Source organism: Coenobita brevimanus, chromosome 28 (assembly GCF_032717465.1).
Source record: "Coenobita brevimanus isolate Jiangsu-jjx chromosome 28, ASM3271746v2, whole genome shotgun sequence".
NCBI classification, from domain to species: domain Eukaryota; kingdom Metazoa; phylum Arthropoda; class Malacostraca; order Decapoda; family Coenobitidae; genus Coenobita; species Coenobita brevimanus.
In genome coordinates, this window is record NC_136981.1 from 37,935,162 (window position 1) to 37,949,689 (window position 14,528).

Here is a 14,528-nt window from a genome sequence, read left to right on the forward strand (position 1 = left end):
GATTTGAGGCAAGGATACCATCAGATCCCTCTGGATGAGGCGTCACGACCGCTGACCGCATTTTCCTCACCAGACGGTCATTGGGAATATCATAGTCTACCGTTTGGCTTAAAAGATGCCCCTGCTGCGTTCCAAAGGATCGTTAACGAAGTCCTGATACGACTGACAGGGCGTATCAGTCACACTTACCTGGATGACATAATTGTCTATGGTGAGGATTTTGATTCACATGTACAGAACCTAGATGAGGTCCTTGCCAGACTTAAGGAAGCTCAACTTACTCTTAAGTTAGAGAAGTGCAGTTTTTTCAAAGATGAAGTGTCTTACCTCGGACACATAATTTCTGCAGAAGGCTTGCGACCCCAACCGGATCAAGTCCGAGCCATAAGGGAAATTGCTGTTCCTAAGACACTGAAGGAACTCCAATCGTTCTTAGGGTTAGTTAATTATTACCGTAGATTCATAAGTGACTATGCTAAGATTGCTCTGCCTCTCACAAAATTGACTCGTGGAAAGAAGGAAGTGAAAAACAGTAAACAAAAAATCGAGTGGAACGATGAGGCTGATCAAGCTTTTAGAAGTCTGAAAAGTAAGCTTACTGACGACATCGTACTCAAGTTTCCCTCCTTTGATAAACCATTCTATCTGACAACTGACGCGAGTGGTACAGCGATAGGTGGGGTATTACAACAGGAAGATGAGGATGGACATCTTAGACCGCTGACATATTTTAGTAGAGCATTAAATAAAGCTGAGCTTAATTATGCCACTATCGAGCAAGAAGCCTTAAGTATTGTGTACGGATTGCGGATAAATCGGCCTCTTGTCTTGGGATACAAAGTGATTGTGCAGACGGATCACCGACCCCTCACGTGGCTCTTTAATGTGAAGGAGCCTTCTGGCAGAACAGCTAGATGGCAGATACAGGTTGCCGAATACGACTTAGAGGTATCCTACCTGCCAGGACACCAGAACCGAGTGGCTGACGCCTTGTCACGTCTTCGCAGAGAGCAAGACGAAGATATAGAACTTATAGCTGTTACGAGGGGCGTGACCGATACAGACACTGTTAGCTGGAATCTTGACGAACTGCGGAAGCAGCAAGATGCGCATCCGGTTTGGGGATCATTGAAGCGGTATCTTCGCGGCATTGCGGAAATATTGAAATTGAAGCACATCACTACGACTCCGTATCACCCTTCTGCGAATGGATTAGTAGAAAGAGTGAACGGAACTGTCATTCAAATCTTACGTACGATGATCGACAGTAATGCAAACCATTGGCACCGAATGATACATTTGGCATGCATGGCTTATAATTCAGGGTATAATAGGTCGATCAGGGACTCGCCCTATTTCCTGTTGTACCTGAGAGACCCACAAGTACCCTATGAAACGATACATGAGACTCAACCTCATTACAATGTAGATGATGCGAAACATATGCTAGCAGCCATGGCCACTAAAGTATTTCAAAGATGTCAATTGTACTTGGACCGGGCTAGTACCGAGAATGAGAATTACAGGGCTAACAAGGCTGTAGTAAAACCGATCAAGGCAGGAGACAGAGTGTACGTACGCACGATTCCTAAACGGGGAGTTGCTAAGAAGTTACAGCCTCTCTATGCAGGACCATACAGAGTCACGGAGCGTGTTAGTGATGTTGTAATTAAAGTACGACGTGTGAAGGATGGAGCTGTCTCCACCCTTCATGTTGGTCGTGTGCGAGTAATCCCCGAATCTTGCCTCACTACTAAGGATAATAAGAATGTACGTAGGGCATACCCAGTATATGAAACAGATGATGATGATGATGATGATGGTGATGGTGAGGACGGCTCAGATGATTTTACAGCCATTCCGGTATCTAGCCGCGGTACGACACAATCATCCAACACGCCAGTAAATCAAAGCTCTATGGGTGCTACCAACCCAGTTCAGCAGAGTGGGAATGAAAGTGATAATGAAAGTAGAAGCGAAAATGAGAGCGAGGAAGGAGGCGAGATAGAAAACGGAGCGAGCAGTCACGAGGCGAGTGGAGAAGGGGAGTCCCCGAGTAAAGTGGTCGGCCCGGCGCCAGATCGTTTCTCCCCGGCTAGCAGCCTCAGCCCTGCGTCGGCCCCTAGATACAGCCTAAGATCACGCACAACAGTAGACGATTTACCTCTAGTTATGGATAGGCCAATAGAACACACTGACAGGAAGACAAGTAGAGAATAAGTTACTAGTCATGCTATTTTATTTTTGTTCCAGATTATGCTGCTTGCAGTCGTAGTATCAGGAAAGACTAGGCACATTGACCCCCACGTTGAGAAACCTGCTCCAACAGGCCTCATCTATTCTCCAGTCTCCAAACTTATATCAACTGGAAATCATTATGTTGTCCCTGTCTTGTTAATACAGGATGAGTTATACCGACCACCTACTGAGGCACAGGATCTGGTTGACTCTGTCCAGTGGAATATAGATCACATGGACAACTCATCCACCCTTGTGTCGTCATTAAGAGAGACTTTGAAATCATTTCAACATGAGTTTAGAATTAGATTTGATGACTTAAAGAACTCTGTTAATTATTTGTTGTAGGATAAACCACTGTCAGGTCGTAGAACTAGAGGCGCAATTGATCTTGTTGGCAATATTGCTAATGCTTTATTTGGGACTGCTACCCAGAATCAGGTGGACGAAATTCACACTAGATTGGGTCAAATTGAACAGATGTCCGAGAATGAGCGTCGAGTGTTAAATGTTCACTCCCAAATACTAAATACGACCATAAGAGACATGTCACATATGCATGCTGCAATTACTAAATTGCAGCGGGCAGCTAATATTTCACATGCTGTAATTCGGCTCTTCTCCATAAAAACTCTAGCGTTAGAAGGCGAAGCTCGCATATTTGAGGCTTTTCTTAATCTCCAGTTAGCTTTGTCGGATATCATTGCCGATCATGTGAGGATTAAGTTAGGCCTACAGAATATGATGCAAGCTCGTCTGAGTGTGGACATCGTGCCAAATACCTTATTGCTGGAACTTTTAAATAATATTTCTTTAATGAGACCAGGACTGCTTTTCCCTGCTCGACCCGAATACCTTGCGTTATATAGGGATCTCGTTAAGGTAGTGCCTCGCAAGACTCCCTCTTCAGTGTGCTTCTACTTACTATGGTCCGGTTCAGGGTAACCCGGCAGATACTTTTGATGTCTTCCGGATCACTTCCTTGCCTTATAAAGTCCCTGACACAGATGTCTATGTACAGACTGTCCCCTCTGCCAAATTCATTGCACTGAGTGAAAATCGCTTACATTATATACTTATGGACGATTTCACTCAGTGCCGCACTCATCAGCAGTTGCTGGTGTGCGAGCCGCAGAGTCCAGTGCTGAGGTCAAGTACTAGCACATGTGAGAGTGCTACATTCCTCAACAAGGACTTTGCGCCTCAGCTTTGTAGGAAAAGAGTCATTAAAAACTTTGTTCCTGTATTTGTTAAGAATAACGATAAGTGGTGCTTTTCTACGAATAAGCCTATGCAATTTACTCTTAATTGTGCTGTTAATGAGATAAGTAAGACAATACAGATTGTTAAAGGTATAGGACATTTGGTCCTGGGTGACGGTTGCAGTGCTCATAGTGAAACACTCACACTTCCAGCTTATGCCACCCTCACCAAGGATACTAAACTGTCTCTACGTCTCCATACATTGCATTTTGATATGTCTCTCTCTCATGTTGAACTAGATGCCATACAAGCAATCCCTGAGATTTTTCCCCAGAATGACTCCTTCACACCTGTGTACCTAGATGAGTTGTTACACTTCCAATCTAAACTCCTTCTTCTCAAACCCCTACCTAAACCAACTCAGCCAGCTGCCTTAGCTATTTATGTTTATGCTCTGTCAGGTGTTATTGCCATGTTCCTTGCTTCTTATTTAGCGTATAAGTGTTGGATTAACAGGCGCTGCTGTCGCTGCCTTGGACCGTCATTCGAGCGTTCCCGATCTTGGATCGACCTCTCTTTCTTCTCGCCACCTGGGGATGCATACCCCGGGAACTCCCTTGATGTCCCTGCGGAGTACATGGCGAGAACGACGAAAATGACGATTTTGACGAGGACAACGAACGAATGGTCCTTCACTTCCTCAATGACAACAGAGACAGAATCCTCCCCCATGACACAGCAGACTTCTCCAGACTAACGAACAACCTTCTCACTAGACGAATCACAGTAGACGAACTTAAGACAGTAGTCACAAAAACGAAGAACACGGCCCCAGGACTGACAGGCATTAACAAACAAGTTATCATGGAATGCTCACACTCCATGATAGAAAGACTCATCGACATTTTCAACGCCTCCCTGTCCGCGGGATACTTCCCTGACAAACTTAAAGAAGCCGTAATAGTAATGATACCTAAGCCAGGAAAGACTGACACGACACCCGAGAACTATAGACCAATCTCACTGCTCGAAGTACCAGGAAAACTGCTTGAAAGGATCATCAACAGAAGACTCCGACTTTACCTAGAGACAAACAGACTTCATAACCCCAGACAGTACGGCTTCAGACCACAAAAAGACACAAACAAAGCCATAGCCCTGACTTACGAGACTATCGCCCAGACCCTGTCGAGACGGGAACAGTGCTGTCTCGTCCTCAGAGACGTAAGCAAGGCCTTTGACAAGGTCTGGCATGAAGGACTCAAATACAAACTATTACAACTAGAACTCCCTACCATCCTCGAGAAGTTTTTATGCTACTTTGTGACTGACCGCACCGCGAGAATTAGACACAAGGACCAGTTAGGCGACGTTATACAGCTCGACAGTGGGGTGGCACAAGGGAGCGTCCTCTCCCCCACCCTATACATTCTTTACACTAGAGACACCCCCCCCCCCACCTCCAGTCTGCCTAGACATAATGTATGCTGACGATGTGACTCAAATAGTGACTTACCAAGGACGGTCCAAACTCATGATGGCCAGCAAAGTAGCCAGAGAAATCACCAGAATCAGTGATTATGAGAAACGATGGAAGATCAGGACTAACCAACAGAAATTTAAAATAATTCCATTAGCACAAAAATACATGGAAGAAATCATTGTGGATGGTGAGCTACTAAACACAAGAAATGAGGGAAGCCTGTTAGGCCTCACAATAACTCAGGCCGGGATCACAAAACATGTAAGGGAACGAATATGCAAGGGGAAGGCAGCACTGTCCACCCTCTACCGTTTTAAAACGCTAAATAGAAAAATAAAAAGCCACCTCGTTAAAGCCTACATTCTCCCTTTGCTAGAATACCCTCCTGTGCCACTGGACACTATATCAAACACCCAAAAACTAAAACTACAAAGAGTATTAAACAAAGCTCTGAGATTTGTCGAAAACGACCATCACCCCTTCAACTATATCACAGAACAATTACACAGCATGCACAAAATAGCTGCACTAAACATCCGGATGCACAAAAGGGCAGGAAAAATCTGGCAAAAACTAGAAGAGACCAGAGACCCAAATTACGAGGACATCACCAACAAAGAATGCGGGAGGATGCATAATTGGTTCCCCAGCTCCCTCTTAAACAGAAATAGACCGCCACCAAACCCAATTTATACGTCCCTCTAACGACAACCCCTCTCATTATATATAATAACTAATAATACAAACGGCAGCAACCAAGCGAAAGACCACGTTACCCTATATCCCATACACCTGCCGACCTTGAACTGACCGCACCAGACCACCACTACTGTCAGGAGACAGTTGCACTGCACACTCATTCCCTGCCCACTCCTGAGTGAATGCACTCCGTCGTCCGTTGTGCTAGCTCCTGAAACCAAAATGTAAGGAGCTGTCACATCTGATGGCGGGGTCGTGAACGTGGAGTGGGTTGGGAATAGACATTGCCCATTCACAGCCTATGCCTCGTGCACCCTGCTGAGTGCCATGGGGAGGAAAGATAATTTCTATCCTTCCCCCCCCCATTTTCTTTAATACTAAAACTCCTCCTTTCCATGACTATAGAGCCTGTGAAACAGAGAGCAGCAACCCACCAAGACAGCAGAACCCACCAATGCCACAGAGACAGGCACCACCCTTAGTAGCGCCGGGGGTACAAGCTATGGCTCTTCACCTTCATCGATATATCTACCCTTGTCTGCACATACACAGAGTGACCGCTGTATAGGACCAACAGGAACACAGCATACACAAAAAATAAAAACTAAGCCACAGCAATGGGGACGGCCTCCAATCTTTATACCTCCGACTGTCTTTCATATTTCCCCACTTAATCTCTTCCAATCTCTCCCTCTTCTTTCCCCCCACTTTTCTATGACGAAGTGAAGTGCGGCCACTCGCAGCCCACCTCTCGCCGAGGCAACACCTCCACCGCTATTCCCGGCGGGACCAGCTCTTCACAGCAGCCGTTTCAGCTGAAGGACGGGTCTGTCCTCTCCACCTACGGGAGTGCCCTGGTCAGCCCACCAGGAGGTTGAGGCTCGTCCGCCCTTTCCATGGCCGACCACCCTCCCTCCGCCACTACCTTGACCGGGGTTGTGCCCTTGTGTCCACCTGGACTGGGCCTTCCCTCTACGCTTCCACTTGCTGCTGTGGAGAGCTGGAGCGAGTGAATGGGGGTTGAGGGCAGAGTTCGGAACGCTTCTATCAGAGCTTCGGCGCCCTCACCATCGGCGCCGTTTAGTCTACCATGCTCTCGTCCCTCTCTGCCCTCTGTAAACACTGAGCAGCCGGCCGCCAACCACCGCCGAGTCGTTTGGGGATCCACCTGAGCATGCCGGCGCCCCTTCCATCGGCGCCGTGCAGTCTACCGCTCTCTCCCCCTCGCCTCGTCGATCATCGGGCTGTTTCCTCACCACCATCGCCTCGTTCCCTTCCTCTGCCGCCCTTGCCCTGTCTGCCAGTCTGCCGTCCGCGCTTTGCCCCTTCATTGGAGCTGTTTTCTGCATTTTCCCTGACGGGCTCTCATATTTGCCCGTTCCCCACCACGTTGTGGGGAGAATATTTCAACAACAACAATAACGTCTGTGCGGCGACTGGACACAGTCCAACAACTCCCACTATCATACACACAGACTCGGCTTCGGCCATTCACACCCTTCGCCAAAACGCTCACAAAGACAACATTCACCTAATATACAACATTCTCACCACCACCCAAGCTATCCGCAATGCTGGGGGATCCGTTACCATAAATTGGATCCCTAGTCACGTAGGCATTGCAGGCAACGAAAAGGCAGATCGAATAGCAAAACAAGCCCTAGAAAACCCCAGCATTGATTTTGTAATCTCCACGAGCCTGCGCCAAGTCAAGCATGCCATTAATACCAGGGCAGCCAGATTAAATAAAGAAGACCACCGCCTATATGTTGAACTGGGTTCCCCCTCGGCTAGATGGTACTCACTTGCCACACGCTACAAACCACCGCCAATCACAACTAGATCCAACCTTACGATGCTCAATCGTCTGCGCCGCCTTCGCCTGGGCTATAAATGCTACGATGAAATGGTTCCAGATGACGAAACCCCCGAACCTGCATGTGAACACTGCCAGGAGGCTCCACTTTATCCCCTCCTGCACTATCTTCTCAGATGCCCAGCCACATCCCTCATCAGGAAACGACCTCTTCCTAACCCAGTCACTCCCAGAACTCACGAAGCAGCCAGATCCATAAACTCTTTACGTAATGCTGCAGCCTACTTTGCAGCCACGGCCCCGCTCTCAGCACTGACTGAGGTGGTGCGCTCTGCACCTCCTCCCACCTAACGTGCATATCCACTGATATGCAGGGTATGTATGTGTGTGTGTGTCTGTGCGAGTGTGCGTGCGAGCATGTGTGCATATGCATATATATATACATGTGTGTATATATGTGCATATAGTTTTTAAAGTCAAGAGACTGCTCCTGCAGTCTTCATCACTTACTTGTCTCTGCTTAAATCACTGACTGGGCTAACATATGGCCCGGCCCCTTCCACTTCAACGAAGGGAAAATCTTCAACAAACAAACAAACATGTGCGGCGGTGCCCATGTCGATGTCATATCATGTCATTCTGCCTCAAGCTCTCGCACCGTGCACATCTCCCAGAAGAGGCCTCCGATCTTCCACTAGCCAGTGGCTGACACCTCACTGCGCTCTGATTGGATGGCGCCGGATCTGCTTCCTGATTGGAGGGCACGCGATCCAGCAGAATACGACAGTCCAACTGTCTCACATGCAAATTAAATAGGAAAGCAGTACTGCAGTGTCAATTGGTGACGACGCCTAGCCAAAAGCACGCGTGTCTCGACCGCTCGCTCGCTCAGCTCTCACTCTGTGACTCCCTGCCTTTATCAGCTGCTAACGACTTGTCGGCATGAGCTACCCGCCCACTTATCACCTCATTTCATAAACTTCACCCATTCATCACCTCATTAATAAATTTACTCCATTCCTCCTACCTCTTTTCCTGTCTTCTTCTAATTTCTCTTTTATTACTAACCCCTGCTCTTTTGTGAACTCGGAGATACTTCCGGGACCCCCCCACTACCTTGTTGGGGCCACGGCCATAACAGTAGTCGGGGGTCCAGGAGATATAGCCGTGCACCTGAGAGACTCTGTCTTTTGTTCTCCTACTTCCTTCCCATCTTGCTGGTGATAGATTGGTTAGGACTTCGGTCCTAACAATCTGGAACCACCCTGCTCTCACAACAAGTTTAGTGATCAGGGTAACGGCGCCAACACCTCATCCTGCACACCCATTGCACCCCGGGATCTGTGCAAAAGTGTGGTGATTGGTTTTCTTCCCCCTCTTTTATTAACGTCATGCGCTACACTCTCCCCCCCCCTCCCCCCTGATTAATGATGGCTTTCTCAGTTAAGTTTAAATGTACCCTCCCTGCCCTGCCTTCAGACCCTGGTCAGACCTTTTTTGCATCACTGAAACCCCCTTTGTTAACCTTTTCTCTAGTGCAAAAGACAAAATCATTAAGATCACCTTGGCCTCTCAGGCTCATCTTGATTCATACCTCTCCCCCAGTAACCTGCCCAAATACTCCCAGGCTGGATATGAGCTGATCTCAACTCCTGAGCTAAAAGCTGCCTGTACATTAATTGCCCGGAATGTTACCAAATATGTTCTCAGACACACCGATGATGACCTCATGACTGAACTGTCCCTGAAAAACGACATTCACGCCACCCACATTGTTCGCTTTGACAATTCAAACAACATCAAGATTCTCTGTGCTTCACCCCAAGAGGTACAGAAACTTCATTCACACGGTGTCAAAGCGTTCAATACAATCATCCCACCCAGCAACCTTAGACTCGAACAGTGGTTTGATCTTGCTCAATGTTTTAGATGTTACCAGTATGGGCATCCAACTCGTTCATGCAAAAAAACTCAAATATGTTCAAAGTGCTCTGCCCAAGGTCATTTTCATACAAACTGCACCAGCACTACTACTAAATGTATTAACTGTGGCGAAGAACACATTGCAATCGCCGGAAACTGCCCTACTAGAAAAAATCTACTAAAGGACCTAAGGGCTAACAGCCAGCCCGCACAGCATATCAACACGCCTCAATCATACACAGCACCCCAACAAACTTCATCCACCATGTCATATGCCCAAGCCACTCAGAACTCACAGCCCCAAACTCAAGCACCCACCACTCATCCAACACCCACCAACACCACCCCTCCCAGTCCATCTTCCATTTCACCCTTCCCCCCCAACGTAACTGCAGTTGTCATGTCCGCCCTAGCCCAAGCCCTGTACTCTGACGTGCCCTTTGCATCCCTCATCAATGATGCTCTAGCCGCCAACAATATGTCCACCATTGTCATCCCCCCTTCATGGCACACAGCCAAGAAATCACCCCACATCTTCACCCCCCCTTCACAGCAAACTGGCAACACCTCAGTCCCTCCTACCTCACCCCCTCCCATCCCCTCCACCTCTCATTCGTCATCTCCCTGCACTTCCAACCCACCCACCACATCCACTCACCCTAAACCTCATCCCACTCCTACATCCTCAAAACAACTCCCATCTTCCCCCCCTCACCATCCCTCCCCTCCTGCTGATTCACGTCATCCTAACCAAACCACCCAGCCCCCAACCCCATCTCCCTCCACCAGCACAACCCCTAACCAACCTAACCCCATGCCCCCTCCACCTACCCCAACCACCCCCCTCACCTGCGATCGAGATCGCAGTGTCTCTTGCAAACGCAAGGCGGCTGACTCTCCCGAATCCCCCTCCTCCCTCCCCCCTTCAGTTCACACACATCAATCACGCTCCAGAAAACGCAGTGCCCCCCCTCCCAAAAAGAGAACCCCATCCTTCTCCCCTGCCTCACCCACAAATACCACATACATAGCCCATTCAGATTCAGTTCAACACGATCACCATCATGCTTAAAATCATCCAGTTTAACATTAGACACTATTACGCAAACAGGCACCTACTTACTCAACTCATTCACGAACACGACCCAGACATAATATTACTCAACAGCACTTGCACCAACAACACCAGAAAAATCAAACACTATGGCTACACTACACTTCAAACCGACGAAGGTCCACACGACGGAGTCGCTATCATGATTAAAGGCACAATTAAACACGACTTCATCACAACATGGAGACACAGACATTTCCTTGCAGTCAAAACACACACTACTCTTGGCCCCCTCATAGTCTCCACCACATACACCAGACCCAACACTGGCATCCCCTTCACAGACATAAACAGACTCTTCAACAACACTGCACCAACACTATTCATTTCAGATCTAAATGCACAACACGGGACATTCCAACACAGCACAACCAACAATCATGGAAGACAAATGTTCACCATATACCAACACAAAAGATTAAATTTCCTAGGACCTGATTTTCTCACAACATTTACACCTAGGGGATCAGGTAAGCCAGATCTCATCTTCACCAACAGATCATTTAACATTTTTCATCATCACATCACCCCCGGCCCCATGTCTGGGTCTGATCACATCCCCATCATAATGTCCATCTCCACCAACCCGATCCTGATCCCCAGTACACCACACTATGACTACCTACATGCAGACTGGGATGCCTTTACACAAACCCTTTCAGAACAAGAATACACCACTGACTATGAGGGAAAACACCACACTGACATAGAAGAACAATGTAAATATCTACACACCTGCATACTTAACACTGCCAACATTACCATACCTACAACCACACACATACCTATACACACATTCATACCATCCATACGAACACAACGACTCCTAGTGTGTTACCGTCGTCGGTTTGAACTAAACAAAAACAACTTAGGCCAAGTACGGTTCGACCTATCACATCTTCGGACACATGTAATCAATAGCCTTGAATCCGACCACAATGCACACTGGCGACGCCTCATACAAACTGCACAACAACACAGGAAAACTAAACCCTGGGAATTCTGGAAACACATTCGCCGACTCAAGGGCTGTAACTTACCTAGAGTAAGAAAATTAATTGTTAACAACAGAGAAATCACAGATCCCAGGGAAATCACAAACACATTTAAAAACGCATGGCAACAAGTATACCACCCTAACCCTCCTCATCCTGCCGCAACACGTCACATAAGACATATAGAACAACACCTTCACACTATCCACGAACATATCACACCAGACGCAAACATACACATAAATAATCTAGACATACATAACCCCCTCACTGCTCCCATACTAGTCGAAGAAGTCAAGTCTATGCTCGCTAGAACTCCAAAGAAGGCGCCGGGTGCCACAGGCATCGGACATCACATACTCAAACACCTCCCAGACACATTCATAAATGCACTTACACACTTATACAACGCTGCCTTGGCATCCGGCTACTTTCGGACTCGTTTAAGACCGCGACAGCTACTCTAATCCCTAAAAAAGACAAGACAACAACAGACCCTTTAAACTTCAGGCCCATTAGTTTACTAGAAGTGTTAGGAAAAACTTTCGAACGAATCATCAACATTAGATTACGGCAATACTTAGAAGACGAAAACCTTCTTTCACCAGACAGTTTGGTTTCAGACCTAGACTATCCACACAGGACGCCCTAAACATCATCACCAATTACTTACATATCAACCAAAACATCCGCAATGCATACAAGACAGCCCTTATTACTCGTGACGTAAAACGTGCATTTGACTCTGTTTGGCACGCAGGCCTGAAGTACAAAATCTGCGAACAATTCAACTTTCCTTCACTCATTAAAAAACTACTTTGCAATTTTCTAGACAACCGCACAATGCGTATTAAATTTAAAAATAATTACTCAGACTTTTTCCAGCTTCACGCAGGTGTACCTCAGGGCTCCGTCCTTGCACCCACCCTCTACACACTGTACACAAATGACATCCCCACCCCACTACATGACGATTCACTCACCATTCAATACGCAGACGACATTACTCAACTTGTACGATCAACGACAATTGACGGAATTACGAACAAAGCGAGCGTAGAGCTGGATCGAATTGCACGATGGGAGCAGAAGTGGCGGATTCAAGCGAATCCCTTGAAATGCACAGTAACATATTTTCGTATTAAATCAGCCAACCCCCGCCCACTTTTTCTAAATTCGCGTGACCCCGATCGCGTTCCCATTCCCATTAGGAATACTTGCACCGTACTTGGTCTTACATACGATAAAAACTTCAAATTTCATCATCACATACGAGGCAAGGCAGGCGTGGCTGGCACTGCATTAACACAAATATACCGATTCCGTAGTGCAACACCATCAACTAAATTTCATTTGTATAAAGCACTGATCAGACCACTGCTCACGTATTCACCATTAAGCCTATCTCTTTCGGCCAAAAGCAACATTCTAAATTTACAGAAAGTTCAAAATAAAGCCATACGTTGGGCACTGAGCATACGGTGGGATGATTTTATCACCAACATACACTGTCATGAACGCGCCAACATTCCACCCATCAACACTTACCTTCACCACCTACAACAAAAACAAATCACCAAACTCACCGACGTTCACACTGACTTCATCGACTTTTTCACCCGGATCACACCCCCCACACGACCTCTAGCCAACCTCTTCCACCCCGACGCAAGACCTCCACCAACCCCATTGTTTACTTAATTACCACTAATTTATTTATTATTGACCCTTTCATTAATTATTAATTCACACCAGCAACTCATTAAACTTAAACCACCCCTACACCCACTATCAAATCACAGCAGCCACGCATTCACACGCCATCCTCATATCCAGCACCCCAGACCCCGACCTTGACCACCCCATCAAGATAACCACCTTCCTCCACCCCTCCCCTTTCCTTAATCCCCTACCCAAGCCCCCTAGGGCTACAACACCTTACCCTAACACCCCTATCCTACCATCCTATCCCAGGCTCCGGAGCCGGAAAAATCAGATGAACCTGAGAGGCAGCCAATAAGCCAATGCTTGGCAGAGAAAGCCGTAGCTATTCACTCCTCCCTCCCTTAAGTAACAACACTGTGCACGTGCGAGACCCCACCCCCCCTCCCCAACACCAAACACACGCACGTTGGGTTAAGCCCCGACACTCTTTCTCTTCGTCTAAATTCTTCCTCTCCTACTATTTAAAAAAAAAAAAAAAAAAAAAAAAAAAAAATGCACATTACACAATGCAACCAGGAACTGATCTCTCAGTAAGGCCGGGAGACTAAAACTAAGGCCTAGTTCCTGCCACCACGTGTTGTCGTCGTCGTCCTGGTTGCATTACACTCATCACACATATACACAATCATTCTTTACCTTCCTTCCTTTCCCCCCCTTTTCTATACGTCATTGTATTGTATTGTATTGCAGTGTCAAATCCAACCCTCCCCTTACCAATTCACGCCGATGTTGATCATCCAAGCCCGTGGATCATTCCTCACCCCTGTTCTCTAGCTGAGACAGACTCAGAATTCCCAAGATAGACTTTGGTCCTTTTAGGCTCGCCCAGTATTCTCTTCCCGGCAGCCGCAGCGGTAATATCTCTCCCGCTCGCTCCCGCTCTGCATAGACTCGGCGCTCATAGTAAAACGTGGATAGCGCAAGCTAAGACTTTCACTGCTGCTTTTCCCAGCACCTTACCGATTACGACTTTCCCATCATTCTGCAAGTCTGTCAGCCCGCTCACCTTGGCTGAAAATCTTTTTTACTACTTAAGACTACCTTTATTTCTTATATTTTACTTTGGTCCTGTTAGACTCGCCCAGTAGAGGCTCTGGTGCGGTACGAAGCCGAACCCCGAGGCCAGTGGCACGAGGGGACCCCGTTCTGGGGTGGTTATAGGAAGCACTGGAATGGGTATTTTCTTTAATAGGGTTAGGGATCAGGGGCACTCCTTTGACCTTGCAAGTGGTCACTCCCTTTAGAGGGGGGGAGTTTAGGTTACAAGCCCCAGATCACAGGTAGATTGGACCAACTAGGCGGCCTGTTAGTGGCCTCTCAGGATTTTTTCCC

General features: G+C 47.3%; 1 protein-coding gene across 1 annotated transcript in view; it reads left to right on the plus strand.

Annotated features, from left to right (window-relative positions):
• The window catches only part of LOC145394784 (high affinity cGMP-specific 3',5'-cyclic phosphodiesterase 9A-like), a 15,315-nt gene extending 11,253 nt beyond the window's left edge, over positions 1-4,062 (plus strand). The window contains exon 9 of the mRNA XM_080268564.1: positions 3,958-4,062. Within this exon, the coding sequence (XP_080124690.1) occupies positions 3,958-4,062 (105 nt within the window). The remainder of the gene's footprint in view (positions 1-3,957) is intronic.
• The last annotated feature ends 10,466 nt before the right edge of the window (positions 4,063-14,528 follow it).